The sequence below is a fragment of the Sander lucioperca genome, chromosome 15 (genome assembly GCF_008315115.2).
Source record: "Sander lucioperca isolate FBNREF2018 chromosome 15, SLUC_FBN_1.2, whole genome shotgun sequence".
In the NCBI taxonomy this organism is placed as follows: domain Eukaryota; kingdom Metazoa; phylum Chordata; class Actinopteri; order Perciformes; family Percidae; genus Sander; species Sander lucioperca.
The window spans coordinates 19,044,598-19,061,306 of NC_050187.1; the positions used below are offsets into that span (position 1 = coordinate 19,044,598).

Below are 16,709 nucleotides of genomic sequence, written 5' to 3' on the forward strand. Positions count from 1 at the left end.
TGGAATATATAAATCGTGGAAATGTACTCTGATTATTTGTGGCTATTAAGAGCAACAATGACATCGCTGAGTTAGTTCATAACGCTCATTGACGCGCTCTAATCGGTGATTGTGTTGAATATCTCAACAGCTTTCTAATATCGTGGAATTCCAGTCCATATTAGGAATACTGCTGAGCTACAACACCACACCATGGATGTATAATAAAACACATTCAAATGGGAGGTGCTGCTCATCGGTTATGACCGGAGCCGGTGTACCTTGCGTCAGCAAAACACACATGCTTTGTATTAAATCACCATGAAATATACAATTATATTTTGGCATAAATCATCAGGAATTTCTCATACAGCAAGAAACCCCACAAAGGAAGTGCAACGTCAATGTCCATTGGTTAATGAAATCAATGCAGTGCATGCTCTATGAGAGGCCATTTGACTGTTATGTGCCTTTTTAACAGCAGAAATTTTGACTCGAAAATCCTAGGTGGTAAAAAACAGATTAAAAGGTGGGTATGTTTTATTTGGGAGAATCCCAGTAGGCCAGACCCCTTTCAGATATTTTGTCATAAATGGAAAAGCACAGGAGTAATTAATAAGGTTACTAAGTGCAGTTCAAGGGCCCTGGTATTTTGCATGTTGGCTCACTGAGACGCTTCAAGAACTGAGCAATTGTTGATAGTTAGTTTCACCTGTGCTTTTTCTGCAGTCAATACATGTGCAGTGAAAGAATGTCAAAGACCCAGAAACAAGCAGCAAAATAGAATTCAGCCATTATTTACTTACACCTATACTCTTCCTTGGACATGTCAAAATGTCTTATGTGAAAAAGGCCTATCACCTCTCTGACAAATAACTTCCATTTATGTTTTTAAAGATGCAACTAAATGACAAAAGCAATGCAGATATGCAAGTTGAAATGAAAAACAAACTACGCATTTGAGGTTGTTTTTATTTAGGTTTGTAGTACATTTAATGTATTACAACCTCTCCCAGTAATTGGGGAGCTCCATTCCACTTACCTTTCCCCCTTTAAAAATGATTCTCTCCATACAATTCAAATTTGATTATACATTTAAATAAACTTTTAAAAAATTTAATTTTATTTATTCCATTTTTTTTTCTTTTACTACTTTCATTACAAATCTTCACTTCAATAGAAGGTGTTAGCTTGCAGAAATAAAATAAAACAAACAAGAAATAATGCAACAACTAAAAAGTAAAGACAGTGTTGCATGTGAGGAGCCAATGGTTGGCTCTGAGGTAAGTGTCAGCTGCTTCCTGCTGCAGGCCTCCTGTTACCTCTTCTGATTCTGCTGGGCCTGCTTCAATAAAGTGTCGAAATCTAGTGCATGAAACTTGCTTTTCGCAGGCAATGGTTCGTACTCTCTATTCGAATCTGAAAAGGGAAAGACAGAAGTAGTCAGCATTGCATTAAAATAAAAATGGCAGCAGAACACACTCATTTTTATACTAAACGTTTTCATAAACATTTTAACAAAATATGTTTCTGAAAACATTTGAGGCAGAAATAGGCAATGCAGTAACATAATCTTCATTTATATTTGATCAGCGCTGCCATGTAGCACTGCCAGGATATAGTGTTCAACATTCTGAATCAAAGTATACTTTTGATGATAGAAAATTGGGTCCCTTTCCTTTTTAACATGCAAAAAGTACATTAAAAAGGAGAGTATGCTTCTTCCTGCAGTGTGATTATCCCTCCATAGTTACTGGCTGTAGTTTACAAAGTACAATGACTCGCTGGACTTATGGGTAAGGGCTACAGGAAATGTCTGTTGATTTATGTGTACCCAGGTCAGCATAGTTGGTCTTGCAGAACTGCCTCCTTCCACCAAAACAGAGATCAAATGGCAGTTCATCAGGCTTGCGCAGCTTGCCTCCATTCTCGATGGCGGTGAAAGCATTCTTGGTGTCGTAATACGTCACAAACCCATAGTTGTCCCTGTGACAGATTACCAAACCATCAGCATGTATTCATTTTCCATTTGTCAGAAGTGTGGTGAAGGTTATAACAGGTCTTGTGCATAGTTTTGAGCTGTGACTTGCTTTTAAAAGAGCAACCTGGGGTTGTTGCCAGGACGCTCCAGTTATGAACAAGTCTGAATTCGCTTTAGCACTGTAGCTTGGCCTAAAAAGGTCACAAACAAGACCAACAAGGTTCAAAGACAGTGCAATTTGCTCATATTATAGCTTTATTAGAATGTCAAAACTAAAGTAATCCATTATTACAAAAGCTGTCTATGTAATTACCCATGGTCTCTAAAGTGCAGGGTGCATTCTTCAATCTCGCCAAATAAAGAGAAGCGCTCTTTAAGTTCTTTTTGAGTCATCGTTCCCCGAATTCGACCAACGTAAACAACCCGGCGATCCTCCTGAGAGAAGAACGTAGTCGATCAGATGATTCATAGTTACAATATTTTAACCACTTTGCTTAGAGATGGGTGTACTCAGATTAAAATAACTTACAATGGCTTTCTCCTTGCGTCTCCTCACCTCCTCCACATTTGTCGTTGCACTGTGACCATAGCTGGACATACATGAGGGACTGAGGAAGACAAGATAATGCCTTTAGTCATTTTTTTTAACCGCTTGGCAAAGTATTTGCAATGCACAAGTGAAACAGCTATAAAATCCATATAATGACCACCACCCAGATGAGCATGATTCATGTACTGCACCTGTACAATCTTCTGCTTCTACTACACTGTGCTCGTCTCTGAGGGGATCGAGACCGCGACCTGGAGCCACTCCAAGAGCCAGAACGAGAGGATGAATACGAGTACCTCCACCTCCTGGGAGGGGAGCAGGACACAGAGGTAGAGGACCGAGAGGAGGAACGGGATGAGGAGCTGGAACTACTCTCAGAATGACGGAGGCGATACCTAGAGAGGAAATAGGATGGAATGCCAGTCATGAACAAGGGAAATCATACCCCCAAAATGGTAATCAAGATGCTGCATCCACCTAAAATATCTTGACTGTGGGTCTAACCTTTTCTTAGCTGGTGTGTTTGATCTAGAGGAATGGGAGTCCGACTCTGAACCGCTGGACATAGGGCTGGGAGAACGATGGGATCTTCTTTTCCTAGACCGGCCTCCAGTCCTCTCTTTGGAACCAGCTCTGGGGCTGGGTGTGCGAGACACAGCATGCCGGCGGTAGGACCTCCCAAAATGCTCTCTCCTGGGGCTTCCTTCTTTAACAGTATCATCAGTCTCCTGCCGAGCAGGCGAAGCATCAGGAGTCTCCAGGACAGAACTTCTCTCAATTTTATCAGTCCTGTGATCCAGGGGCTCTGTCAGTGGAAACTCTTGTGTTTTGGTTGTAACCACAGGGTTTGTGGTAGACTGGGCAGACAATGACAGAGCAGCTGAGGGTGTTTGTGTAGTGGTTGTACCGGGTTGCTTGATAGGTTTAATAGTGATAAAAGAGGGCTGTTTGACATTCCAACGCTTGCCGGGCTCCCCAGAGGAAGTGCCTTTGTTGGGGAGGCAATAGTCATGGTCCATGCATGCCAGCTCGGGGGCTATAGTGGCAGCAGCAGGAGTGGGTTTGCTGCGGGATCTGACTGAGGGCAGAGGCCGGGCTTCTATCTGGATAACCTTGGAGGGGCTCGACTTTGAGGCATCAGCGACCTTGCTCTTTCCCAGCAGGGCCACAGGGGCCAAGGGTTTCCACATCTGGTGGGGAGGAGTAGCTGGAGGAGTCAAAGCTGAGGCAGAGATAAAGACAGTGCACTACAATTAAACCCAACATTTAAGAGCAGTTTGTCATCTGTATTACGATGTAGTGTTTCATATAATCATATCTAATGACATACAAGGAAGGAATAGAATGGAATTCTAATTCACTTTTCTTTGTTATTTTAATGATTTAACTTAATGGACTCATCTTGAAGCCAAAGTCAAAACGCTGAATTACCTGCAGTACTTGAGAGGTCATTAGCTCTCACACGCTCAACAACCGTTTTCTCTGGAACCAACTCAACACTGTAAATGGAGCACAGAGTCTATTAGTATACCACTGGTAAAGTGAAGTAAAGTAAAGTCTAGACAAAAAAACCCTGTAAAGCAGGTTGCTCGTGATGAGAAGGCAATCACTGTGGCCAGACAAAAGCAGGGTTTGCGGTAGGTCTTGGCAAAAGGTGCGAGTGTGTCATCTCTACACACTGAAAACCAGTTTCATTCAGAGAAACCGTGACTCCGTCACTCACACAGAGCAGCTTAAGGCTGTAGGGTAACTCACCTTGAGTTTCCTACAGCTGCTGCTCTACCAGAGACCTCCGGCACACATTGCTCCCCTTTGGCTGAAGAGAGAAGGAACAAAGGAAATTAGTGCAACAGCACAAGGAATAACAAAATAAACAAAGCAAAACAAACACACCAATAAAAAGAAAGTGTAGATATAATTCTGCTTGACCGTCCAGATAACTGTACAACCTGCATCATACCAGGTGTAAATGCAGTGTAACGTGTTTTGCTCTTGTAATACTAGTACAGTAGTGTATTTTTCCATGGGAATTTACAGAAAAGTCAGCAGTTACATTAGCCATAGTACACAGTATGATGGTTCAATAATAAGCCCACTGACATGAGTAATGGAACATACAGAGGCCAGCTACTTGGTAGGGCTTGGGCTTGTACATCCGCCCAAACAAAGACAGCAGGGTGAGAGTTAAATGGATTTGCGGACAGCGCAGAATTTCAGCAGCTGAGCAGACAAGAGCACAAAGCGGCTTCTCTGCCCCCCCTGCAGCACCCATCTCTTACAAGGGGAATGTTTCAGTGGGGGGAAAAAAAAACTGCCATTTTGAGCCATCAGAAGTCCCCCACAATCTTTGAATGTTAAACACACTTCTCTAGGAGGATCAGATAAGCTTTAAGCTCATAGGAACAGCCCGATAATAGCTTTGTTCCGTAGGTCACCTTTGTGGACTATGAACTCAGATGGCTCTCGTATATGCTCTGTGTCATCTTTCTATCACTTCAAGTCTTTTAGTCAAAGTCCCACTACCCTCCAACCAAAGATAGTGCTGCTATGTTGTATGGCTGTTCCCACCATTATGAAACCAGAAAACTGATACTCTGACTACATTTAGCTTGGTTCCAACTATGTGACACACCAAGCTACTGGCCAGTACAGCAACCACTATGCCAGAAATGAGGTGTGACAACAAAAAACTTTGGTGTGTAACATGGTCAAACATTAAATGGAAAGAGCCCTTTTTTTTGTTTTTTTAGACAGAATGGATACAGTAAAAATCAGCCATTATCGACTACCTTGGGTTTCCTCAAACTGCTCGAGCAAGCTGGTCAGATCAGCAGCTTGAATACCTACAACAACAAAAAAAGATATAATTAGGTATTGTCGTAAAATACAAAACACATAATATAATTATACTTGTATAATAGACAAGACAGAACCGGCAAACAGGCTAAAGTGGTGACAGACAGGCAGGTGTAGGATGATTATAGAAAACAGTGTTGAAGCTACAGAAGGGTGCAAGTATTTAGATTTTTACAGTGACACTGCATATTATTTTGCTGCAATAGCAGCAGACACAGCCTGTCCTAAATTATTTCTCATGCAGGCTTCCTTCACATCAGCCAATCACTGGAGCAGATTAAGTACAGGCTAGAGTTGAAGAGCAGCAGAGATGAGACACTGACAAGGCAATTTTCTCACAAGGACTCTTTTCTGCTAATGTGTTACTTAATCATTTAAATGTGCTTTTGTTCACAAGAAAAATAGCATGCCTTCAATCAAAAGGAACATGTGGAGATAAAATGGTCATTATAGTCAGCATTTCATCAACACAACTAAAAATAGCGATCAACTTTAAGCTCACCTATCTCACTGGTGAAGGCCTCAATCAGCTCCTGTGTGGGGCTCTTCGCCCTTTGGAGTTTCACTGCTGTAGTGGGTTTCTTTTTAGTTTCAAGTACAACAGGTTCGACCTTCGGACTCTGGGAGTCTGAGGGATGGATAGCTGGAGAAGAACAGAGCTGGGTACCATTGGCTGTGGGTTTGAAGAACTTGCCATCAGGTGTGTTGGGGTTATTTAATGACATAGGAGCAGTAACCTCAGGCACCTTCTGGGAAACAACAATGGTCCTCTGGGGAGCACTGGGCGCAGACACAGTTTCAGTGGTGGGTTTGAATGTAGTGGTTTTAGGACCGGTTTTAGTAAGCTCTACCAACTTAGGAAATGCAGGCTGAGATTGGGGTCTTTCATCGACTCCACTCTTTTCTCTTGAACGTACAGGAGGACATTTCCCATTTGCTGACGACACAAACTGAGCGGCAGCTATTAAAGAAGTTGGAGACCCAGAGCTCTGAGGCACACAGGGTACTGCAGGTTGAGCAGTGGTGTGTTGATGTGTGGGTACATTCTTTACTGAATTAGGGGCAGGAGCTGAGGGCTTTTGGGGCAGAGAAGGTTTGGAAGGTTCAGGTGTTTGCTGTTTAGAAACAGGGGTAACGGTGGAAACCTTGCTGGATGAGGCAACCATGTAAGCTGGTGGCACCAAAAGCGCCTCAGGGGTGGGTGGTGCACACGGTCCCCTTGGCTGCCAGGCAGGTCTGACCTCCTCCACTTCTGCCTGGGGGCTGGGACGTCGAAGATCCTTAGGGCTGGGGTCAGGCAGGCAGGGAATGGGGAGAAGCTCTTTAGGAAGCTCTGGAAGGCTGGGCCACTTGGTGCTGTTGTCGTCTTGTTTTTCCACTGGAGCTGGCCTTTTCTGTTGTCGGAGCCGCCGGTACTCCGCAAGGCTGAGCGATTTGGGCTTTGGCTCTGAGACCGCAGGGGCCACATGAGGGAGGGCCTCACTAACAGGTGGTGTCTGGGGTGTTGCAGGACTAGAAACAGCTGCAGGGCTCTCTGTAGACACTGGGGGCAGGACAGCAGAGGGAGCTGCTGATGAGTCTTCAAGCTTCTCAGGAGCCAGAGCAGGCTGCTTAGGCATTTCATCAGGCTGTTTGGAGCTCAATGTTGTAGGTAAACAGCTAGGCTCACTCTTCTCAGGGTTAGAATTTAACAGCGCCATTTCCTGTCTAGGTGACACAGATGTGGCAACTTGCACATTACTTTCAGGCAATAGTGTTGTAGTGGTGATTTCTGTTTGTTTTTTAGTTTGGCATCGATTTAGTTTCTTAGGATTTACAGATGAAGAAGATGGAGTAGTAAGAAGGGTAACCTTTGGGACTTTGTGTTTCTTTTCTTTGACTGACCTTTTTTCAGGCTTTTGGGGTGATTCTTGTGCCGTCTTTCTTACTGTGCCACTCCTAAGGACCCTTCCCTCCACAGGTTCGGGTTGGCACTGTTTCTTGCATTTCTTTTTCTTTTTTCTCCGAGAGGGGCTTTTCTCTTTTATCTCTTCCTTCTGTCTTTTAATGATGATCTCATATTTCACATCTGAACATGGGTCTGGTGTCACAGGGGCTGCAACTTTCACTGGAGCTTCGTCTTCATCGTCAACGACTATATGCTCTGAACTGTCAGAGGCCACTTCTTCTGCTTCATCAAAAACGTCCTGTTCAGTTTCTGAAGCTTGCTCTTGAGGTGGAAGAGTGACCGGGAGATTCATGTCTGGGATGGCCAGGATGGGTTCTCCATTTTCACCCTGGTCCACAACTTCAAGTAAGATGCCTCCTTCGGGCAACATCTGTTCACCTTCATCATTCTCCATACGAATGGACATACAGTACGGGTGCATATGCCTGACCAAGTCCCCCAGGCTAATTGAAACACCATCTTCAACCTCCTGCTCAAAGGTGACAGGAAGCGGGAGGGTCAGACCTTCCCAGTGTAGCAGGTCACTGCAAGGAGAGGAATTCTGACTCAATGGACTCAGAGTGAGGGAGCCATCTTCCTCTTCCTCCCCATCACTTCTCTGGAGAGAGTTTGCCAGTATCCTGGGGAGGCTCTGAGTACAGAGAGGGAGACAGACAAATAAATATAAATATAAATATATATATATATATATATATATATATATATAAAAATTCAGAAAAACCTGATGTACAATTGTATATATATATTGCTTATGAGTGCGAAAAGCTACCTTTCCCGTTGATAGGGCTCTTGCGCTACATAGTGCATCTTTCTCTGGAGGGGAACGGGACAGACACAGCAATCTCCTGAGCTAGAGCGTGAAAGATGAACAGAAGCATAATGACTGACTTATTTTTTTTATATTTGTAGAACCCCTTTCACTCAAGCAAGAATTTGTGAGACACTTGAAGTTATGCATGACAGCTGGGCACTAACCGGAGAGCGTTCCCTGCCCTTCTGACCTGACAGCAGGTCTGAGTCAGGCAGTGTGTCAAATGGGGACAGGGTCTCATCATCCACATTGTCAAGTATCTCCGTCAGGGCAGTTAGCAGCGTGGCTTCACTCTCCTCATCTAGACCCTTAGTCTAAATAAACACATGGAAATTAGGTCACTGGGGAGTATAAACAAACAACTGTACAATGCTTACACATCATATCTCTCTTATGCTACTGTAATACTTAAATTTAACCATGTGACATTTGTCTTGCCTCTATTGTTGGCGTGTCCTCAAAGATAGAAAGAATGGAGGGGTCTAAGCAGCTTTGAAGGGCCTCCAGAGTTTCTGCAGAGTGCAGCCCATCAGTCTACAGTGGGGGAAAAAAACACTTCAGATTTATTTGGAAAAACAATGAAAACATGATTCGCACAAAAAAAGTGCAACCAGCCATGCACAAGTACAGTATTGTGGCTAACATTTAATTACCACAGTACAAAGTGAAAACAAAGAGTTGTTAATGAAAATATGGTTAATCCCTTAGTACGCCAAAATCTAAAGAAACTAAATAAAACCACTTCCATCAGTATCATTTAAAACAGCTCACTTAATTCTATATTAAGCAATATTTAGAAGCGTGACTTATTAAGTAATGGCAGCAACATTATTTTATAAAAAAACGAATGCCTTTTTTAAAGGTTTGTAGAGGGGGGGTAAACATCCTTGTAGTATCATATATGGACCACTGGGCTGTATTCCCATTACAACTGGACTGAAATTAAATAAACAAAACCAGTGGCGTATAATGTAATCTGTTGAGTCAGTTGACAAATGTTCACAGAAAATGTTAAATTTTAGTCTGTGTAAAAAGTCGGATGGTGAAATAGTCAATCTAGCTGGTTTATTTGGTGGTTGAAGGCGCTGGGAGTAAGCCCAAGCTAGGCATTTAAAAATGTACTTCATTTTAGCTCCAGCTTGAAGAAGAGAAAAACAAAATACCAAAGGCATTTTCCTACAATGTGAAATATACAAGAACATTGGAGCAAGTACCGATTGGACATGCAGGACTCCGATTTACACTTACATTGTCAAGTTATAACTTTTACATATAACTTGAACATAAATAAAGTTAAATACCATAACAAGTAATCTGTCCAAAGAGGACAGCATTGTTAAGTGTCAAGTAGTTCCATTTAAATACAAGTTTACAAAATGCATATGAAATTAGTATTAGAATAGTTGGAATGTGCGCGATAACATGTTGAGTCACTTAGTGAGTAACTCTTCAGATTTAAATTATATGCATAACTACAGTAAGTCCAGCACACAGGCCAACCTATATGAGCAACCATAAATGATAACGTTATGTAGTTTCAGCTAAAAACGCAGGAGTCTGACAGTGACCCACGTGTTGCTTTCTACACATGCACATACAGTGCGCAGACATATTTGATCCTCGCCTCACCCCGTCCAAACTAAGGGTGCCACCTAGCCCACGTGTTGCACTACAACAAACACGACAAGGGCCCCCATCTCTGCCCTGTCTATTTGAAGAATTGCCAACTGATAGGCTACATTTAAATACACGTTTACACCAAACGTTATAAAAAAACGCTTGGTAGTCATTTATAAACTACGGACGGGTTTGTGTAGAGAATAAACTGATTTTGCCTGCTGCGCATGTGTGAAGGAAGCCAACGTGATTCACCACGACTTAAGCACATGTGGATATACACAGGTTTTAAATAAAAACGTGGTATGCTGCTACAGTGTGTGTGAATAATCACCCAGGTGTGTGTAACTGTCCTGATTGCAGTCATTGTCTAACGTTAAATACAATAGCTTCATCACTGTGAGCATCACTGAGTCGATCACACATTAACGTTACTGCAATGTGCTGGCATGGAGCCTCTAAACTACATAGCATACTTAACCTATAGCACCTTAACCACTGTCAAGCAAATAAATAAGTATGCAAAACGTTACGCACTGCAGTGATGATAAGCTAACGTTAGCTGACTAGCATCTTGCAGTGTTTGTTACCACGTGTGAATGAATCAGTTGAGCAGCATATTCCACAGTACTTTTGCACATTGATGGAGCTTAAACGCTTATTTCTTATATATTGATTATACAAGTGGTCACATGCCAGGCCTACTGCCAATAAAAACACACAACTGTCACTTCCCTTGTTTAAACAACTGTTTATATTTTATGGGAGAAAACCGGTCTTTCACTAACCGACCGGCCAAGCTACACGACTTAGCTAGCCTATAACGTACAGCTAAAAAAAAACACCAGCACATTTATAATGAAGCATTATGTAGTGTTAAATAAATATGCCAACGAGTTATCTAGCTGTTATCGCCACAAAACAATGAGTACTTTTTAAAATAAGTTTTACTAGTGATACTACGGTGGCATCCACGTGTCAGTTTTCCATGCGCAGTGCACAGCTCGTACACACAACACGCGCTGCCTCTGCTTCTAAACATATACACCAAACTAGTAACAGTGGGATTACATGATAAGAAATAAAGTATAGAACATATTATTTACCTCGCCTAGTGTATCCATAGGGAAAAATTCCATATTGCACGTAGTTAAAGTCTCCTCGCCTACTCCCCACCGCGCCGCCATCTTGCAAGTACACTCCCTGCCTGACTCGTTTCGGAATGAAAAGTGATGAATCGCGCATTGGAGGAACAAACACGCCGGCACGAGACACGTGGTACAACATTCCCGGTAAAATGACGCAAAGTGACGCAGAGGGTCAGGGGTTACGCGACTACGTTTCTCTGTAGTTCTATTTAATATATCTATAAATTGGCTCGGCTGCTGCCTTGTGGTGGCTCGCTGTTTTATCTCTGCTGCAAAAAGACACACCAGTCACAATACCACAATATTATGTTATATTCTATTTTATATTTTAGCCACATTGGTTACAATGACAGAAACATCAGGATTCCAACTATCCAGTAAATACATGCAGGTATGTTAGCTAGTTAAGACGGGTTTTGACTGCAGGACCTTGGGAACTTGTGATAAATCAAATTGCCAAATATTTGCTGGTTCCAGCTTCTCAAATGTGATTGGTTGCTGCTTTTCTCTGTTTATAAATGGAGTATTTTGGACTGTTGGTTTGACAAAACAAGACGTTTAAAGGTGCAATATGTAATATATTTACTGTATTAAATCCAAAAATGACCCAATGCATCATCAGATATAAGGAAACATGCTAAGATGAAATACTATCTGTCGGTACACGATCCGTTCTGCCTGCACGATCCGTTCTGCACATGCGCAAGATAATACTGTTTTACGTATCCATACGACCTGCACGATCTGTTCCACGCTAGCCTATGGCTAGCCTCCACCGGGAAGCTAACGTTAGTTTAGCTAACAGCTAATTCGGCTAACCGCTAGCTGACAGCTAGATTCAGTCTAAAATAACATTAACTCAAACGTAATGGGAAAAGCAGGCTACAGCTAAATTAAGACTTCACAGTAATAACAATAAAGACAAGTATTGAGTGATTGTATTTTAAATGAGCACAAGTAAAGTAGAACTGACGTAACAGCTGTTATATATGTTAGGTGTTTGTTATATATGTCAACGTTTATTTTCAAGTTTTATTTTGAGGGTCTTTTAAAGTTATTACATGCTGTCTCAGCTAGCAGTTAGCCGAATTAGCTGTTAGCTAAACTAACGTTAGCTTGGCTGTCGACCGGAAGCGTGGAACAGATCGTGCAGTGTCGTAAATCCTCGTACAACCGTGCATGCGCGAACATTTTGCGCATGTGCAGAGCGGATCGTGCAGGCAGAACGGATCGTGTACCGACAGGTACCATAGACTGTATATATTAATGGACAGAGCATGTGTGACGTCACCCATTGGTTTGTGGAGATTGTCGGTACACGATCCGTTCTGCACATGCGCAAGATAATACTGTTTTACCGAGGATACGACCTGCACGATCTGTTCCACGCTAGCCTATGGCTAGCCTCCACCGGGAAGCTAACGTTAGTTTAACTAACAGCTAATTCGGCTAACCGCTAGCTGACAGCTAGATTCAGTCTAATAAAATAACGTTAACTCAAACGTAATGGGAAAAGCAGGCTACAGCTAAATTAAGACTTCACAGTAATAACAATAAAGACAAGTATTGAGTGATTGTATTTTAAATGAGCACAAGTAAAGTAGAACTGACGTAACAGCTGTTATATATGTTAGGTGTTTGTTATATATGTCAACGTTTATTTTCAAGTTTTATTTTGAGGGTCTTTTAAAGTTATTACATGCTGTCTCAGCTAGCAGTTAGCCGAATTAGCTGTTAGCTAAACTAACGTTAGCTTGCCTGTGGAGGCTAACGGCAGACCGCTACAATCAGCTAGCGGTTAGCCGAATTAGCTGTTAGCTAAACTAACGTTAGCTTGACTGTCGACCGGAAGCGTGGAACAGATCGTGCAGTGTCGTAAATCCTCGTACAACCGCGCATGCACGAACATTTTGCGCATGTGCAGAACGGATCGTGCAGGCAGAACGGATCGTGTACCGACACTATCTTTTCTGACAACAAAGCTAATGCCAGTATTTTCTCCTTTTGAAATTTCTGTTCCGTGACGGAATGTTTGTTTGTGTTTTGGCCTGTATGTTGGTATAACTGCCCAGTTTGACAGCCAGGCCGGGTTGCCAGATATACCTGTAAAAACTTAAACCCAGCGTGCCACAGCTGTAACGTTAGTACAGCCATGGAAGCAACAAATAAACGAACGGGAATCAACGGAGATAGATTCTAACCGACCTAAAAAAAAAAAGGCATGTTTCTAACAGTTGCGTGACCAGAGACGTAACAAATCCCGGGTAACCCCCGAGACTATTTATACTTTAGTCCAGATTTGATAAATCTAGGTATAGTGGTTTTCAATGTGGACCTTGTTCAAAGTTGTCATCATGTGAAAAAAACTGTGAAATCTTCCTTCATTGTATTTTCACAAATAGAATAAAGCTTTCACAAATCTGAGACTGTGTTTTTAAGACTCTTAAACCCCTCTGGGATAATTTAGTCCAGATTTGACAAGCCTAGGTATAGTGTTTTGGATCTGGACCTGGTCCAATGTGGTCTACATATGAAAAAAACTGTGAAATCCACCTTTATTGCATTTTCACAAATAGAATAAAGCTTTCACAAATCTGAACCTGTGTTTTTAGCCTCTCTAGGATAATTTGGTACAGCTTTGACAAGTCTAGGTGTAGTGGTTTTGGATCTGCACCTGATCTAATATGGTCTACATATGAACAAAACAAAAGTGAAATCTCCCTTTATTGCATTTTCACAGATAGAATAAAGCTTTCACAAATCTGAAACTAGTTTTTTTAAGAATCTTTAGCCTCTCTAGGATAATTTAGTCTAGGTGTAGTGGTTTTGGATCTGCACCTGATCTAATGTGGTCTACATATGAACAAAAAAAAAGTGAAATCTCCCTTTATTGCATTCTCATAAAGACAATAAAGCTTTCACAAATCTAAAAGTGTGTTTTAGACATAATTAATAATTTACCTTAATGACTAACACACTTTCAATACAGTAAGAGGTTCAAAGAACGGAGGATCAGTCACTCAGCAATGTAAGTTATGTTTCCCTGCTGAATCGGAAGCTGCGAATCGGAAGCCAACTTCAGCGTCGTGCCAAGAAAGGGGGGCTGTAAAGGCTCTGACACATGAACCCGACGGCCGACCGTTGGCAGAAAAGACAGTCGGACTGGACATTCGGCTCCAGACGGTCCAAAAAGTGCCTCGGAACACACCGAAGCGATGCCGACTTGAGCATACGTTCTGCACATGCGCGAGATGTAATACGTCTTCATAACAGCAGGCGGCGCTAATTTGTATTGTCGCCCAAAACATGCGACAAACGTGTCACGACCATAATGGCGCATCATTCGGAATACGATTTTGTATTTTAAGAAATTAGTTCACCGAAACGTGTTTCTGAAAACATTTAAAGCGAGAAATAGGCCATACAGTTGCTGAATCTGTCTGTTTTTTTGATCGGCAAAGGTCAGTTTGAAAGATTTTTGTCAGATTTTGAGAGCCGTTTGTCACGCTCATCCCGCTCGTCATTTCCGGCTAGTACTCTACCAATCAGATTGGTCATTGAGTTCGACTGCCCACTGGCCGATTCAACAAGTCAAATCGGCCCAAATTAAAGCCGACGGCTCCTCCGACTGACGACGGCACGGAACACACCAAACAGACTCGAGTCACGACCTCGCCAGACTGTCCAACGGCCGATAATTGGGTTGGTGTATCAGCGCCTTAAATTGGGAAGAGAGGAACGTGAGTTTGCAGTGTGTTTAGCAATTGTTGCCGTAATTCTAAGCCAATAAAGTGTGTATTTCAGTCGGGTGGAAAAGGACGGCAAGGTAGTGGTATTTTTAGCGGTTCCACCGTAATGATAACGAGAAAGTGTGTCTGCCCAGCAGGTGGAGAGGACAGTGAGGTTGTGTGTTTTTTAGCGGTTCCTACCGTAATTCTAAGCAGAAAAGTGTGTCTGTCAGTTGGGTACAGAGCTCCACGTGTGCGCAGGCTTTTATGACTGTTAATATAGCCAGCATCTAACGTTAGCTACTCTGCTGTGCTGTGGAGTAATGTCTGGCTATGTGAGACAAGCGTCTAGCAACACTGTTGGATGCTGCGGTCTCAGCCTGGAAACCAACGTGAACTTCAAGTCTGGGCAGGAGGGGGCGGGGGAGACAACTCTCTCCAGTATTTTGAATTTGGACTGCAGTAATTGACAGTAAATATTGCACCTTTAAAGAGTCATCATGAACTCTTGTGATGGGCATTGACTAAACAACACATTGATTAAAAAATACGTAATAGAGAAAGCTAATTGATTATGGAAATAATTGCTACTTGCAGCCCTATTGTGAATTCCAGTCATGTGAAGTAAACCATCTAATGTTGAAGGTATTGGTGGACAACATGCAGTGCAGACATTCTATAATATCCCTTTAGGGTATAGATGTGTGTTATATGCATCATTTAATATTGTTTGAAATATATAATATTTAGCATGAAATGATTGTAAAATTCATCATGGGATTATTATGGTTGTTTTGTAAGAACAGCCCAACTGTCTGTTTGTCATTAGTACATTGAGTGAAAACTATTCTGCATTGTATAAACACTATTTTCTAATATAATACCAACTCCATTGCTGAAAAAAAACATGACTTTACAATGCACAGGCTGTGTGAAACTATTCTGTTTGTTATACATCTACTTGCCTTGTTTTAGTACACATTCTAGTAACTTGTGTTAATTATAGGAAGTTTGGAAAAAGTTATAATTTTTAGAAAAGGTTAATTGGCAGTGCCTATACTAAAGTTTCTTGGTTATTTTACATCTGTTTGGCATTACTGCTCCCACAGTTTTCGTCTAATTGCTTGTACTTCCAGTGACTGGAACAAGAAAGTAAGGGGGGGCTCTTCAGGAGGACTGGAGGACTCTTATGTTGTTCTTTGTCATAACTCAATACACAAAACCCAGAATAAACTGGAGCCAGAGACTGCTATACCAAACATAAAGATTTTATTGACAATGCATGAAATAAAAGACTTGTCTCCATTCACCTAGGGGACAGCAAGGGAGTTTCAATAGAATGTCTAAATGCAGCCCATAATAAAAATGAGGGCTATAGTAAATTGTACAGACAGTTAATACATAAATCAAAACAAATAATACAAAATATACAAAAATAAATAAACAGGCAAATAAAATAAACACAGCAGAAAGCCCAGGTTACAGACCCACTGCACTGTAGTTGTCCAGTCGATCCAGGAATCCCTCAGGCAACAATAATGAGTCTCACTGTCCCTTGCTGCATTTCGTTTGAAGAACAAGACCCTTTTAGTTATGTGCCACAGCATATAACATTTAATATAACATTTATAAAAAAATTGAAGGGTTTGTAGTTCAATCCCTGGCTCTTCCTGTCCTGTTGAAAATCCTCAAGCAAGACACTGAACCCCAACTTGCTCCTGATGAGTGTGATGTATGGAGAGGGAAACATTTACATGGCTCTCGACTGAATGTGCCTAATGGCTGTAGCAGTGTTTTCAAGGAAGAACAAGTAGATGAAAAGTAGAAGAAAGTTTTAAATATTTGTTCCTATAATTGTGCGATTTACTTGAATGCCACAAGAAGACATTATTGTATTTTTCATCGTTTTGTTTCAAGATCTCGTCTTTGTCTTTACACGGAGACAGTTGGAGTTTTTTGGTTTTAGTCTTTAGTCTGTCTCAAATCCTTGTGTTTGCAGTATTTCACACCATCCCTGCTGTGTACTTTATGTAGTAAGAGTAATCTGCATGTTTAGAGTTTAACTTGATGCGTGATGCAGTTTGCTGCTAT

General features: G+C 41.8%; 1 protein-coding gene and 1 non-coding gene across 3 annotated transcripts; both read right to left on the reverse strand.

Moving 5' to 3' along the window:
• Positions 1 to 931: 931 nt before the first annotated feature.
• On the reverse strand, positions 932 to 11,050 carry pprc1 (PPARG related coactivator 1). 2 transcript variants are annotated; one of them, XM_031304651.2, is made up of 14 exons: positions 10,849 to 11,047; positions 8,564 to 8,659; positions 8,290 to 8,439; positions 8,084 to 8,164; positions 5,869 to 7,945; positions 5,300 to 5,353; positions 4,266 to 4,326; positions 3,942 to 4,009; positions 3,015 to 3,732; positions 2,702 to 2,905; positions 2,490 to 2,568; positions 2,274 to 2,395; positions 1,814 to 1,965; positions 932 to 1,398 (listed from the first exon to the last, which is right to left on the reverse strand). In XM_031304651.2, the coding sequence occupies exons 1-14, from the start codon at positions 10,927 to 10,929 to the stop codon at positions 1,298 to 1,300; spliced, it is 4,044 nt and encodes a 1,347-aa protein (XP_031160511.1). In that variant the 5' UTR covers positions 10,930 to 11,047; the 3' UTR covers positions 932 to 1,297. The 2 variants fall into 2 exon arrangements, with proteins under 2 accessions (XP_031160511.1, XP_035848499.1); XM_035992606.1 differs by lacking the exons at positions 932 to 1,398; positions 1,814 to 1,965 and adding an exon at positions 1,966 to 2,151 and having other exon boundaries at positions 10,849 to 11,050.
• LOC116056734 lies at positions 2,057 to 2,197 on the reverse strand. Its single transcript, XR_004106647.1, has one exon. It is a non-coding gene; the product is annotated as a small nucleolar RNA SNORA50 (small nucleolar RNA).
• Positions 11,051 to 16,709: the final 5,659 nt, after the last annotated feature.

Excerpts from the sequence above, each read along its gene's own strand:
- pprc1 (XM_031304651.2), bottom strand. The coding sequence starts at position 10,929 with ATGGCGGCGCGGTGGGGAGTAGGCGAGGAGACTTTAACTACGTGCAAT. Across the intron at positions 8,660-10,848 it reads CTATGGATACACTAGGCGAG|ACTGATGGGCTGCACTCTGC; the intron begins GTAAATAATATG and ends CCCCCACTGTAG. Across the intron at positions 5,354-5,868 it reads GGCCTTCACCAGTGAGATAG|GTATTCAAGCTGCTGATCTG; the intron begins GTGAGCTTAAAG and ends TTGTTGTTGTAG.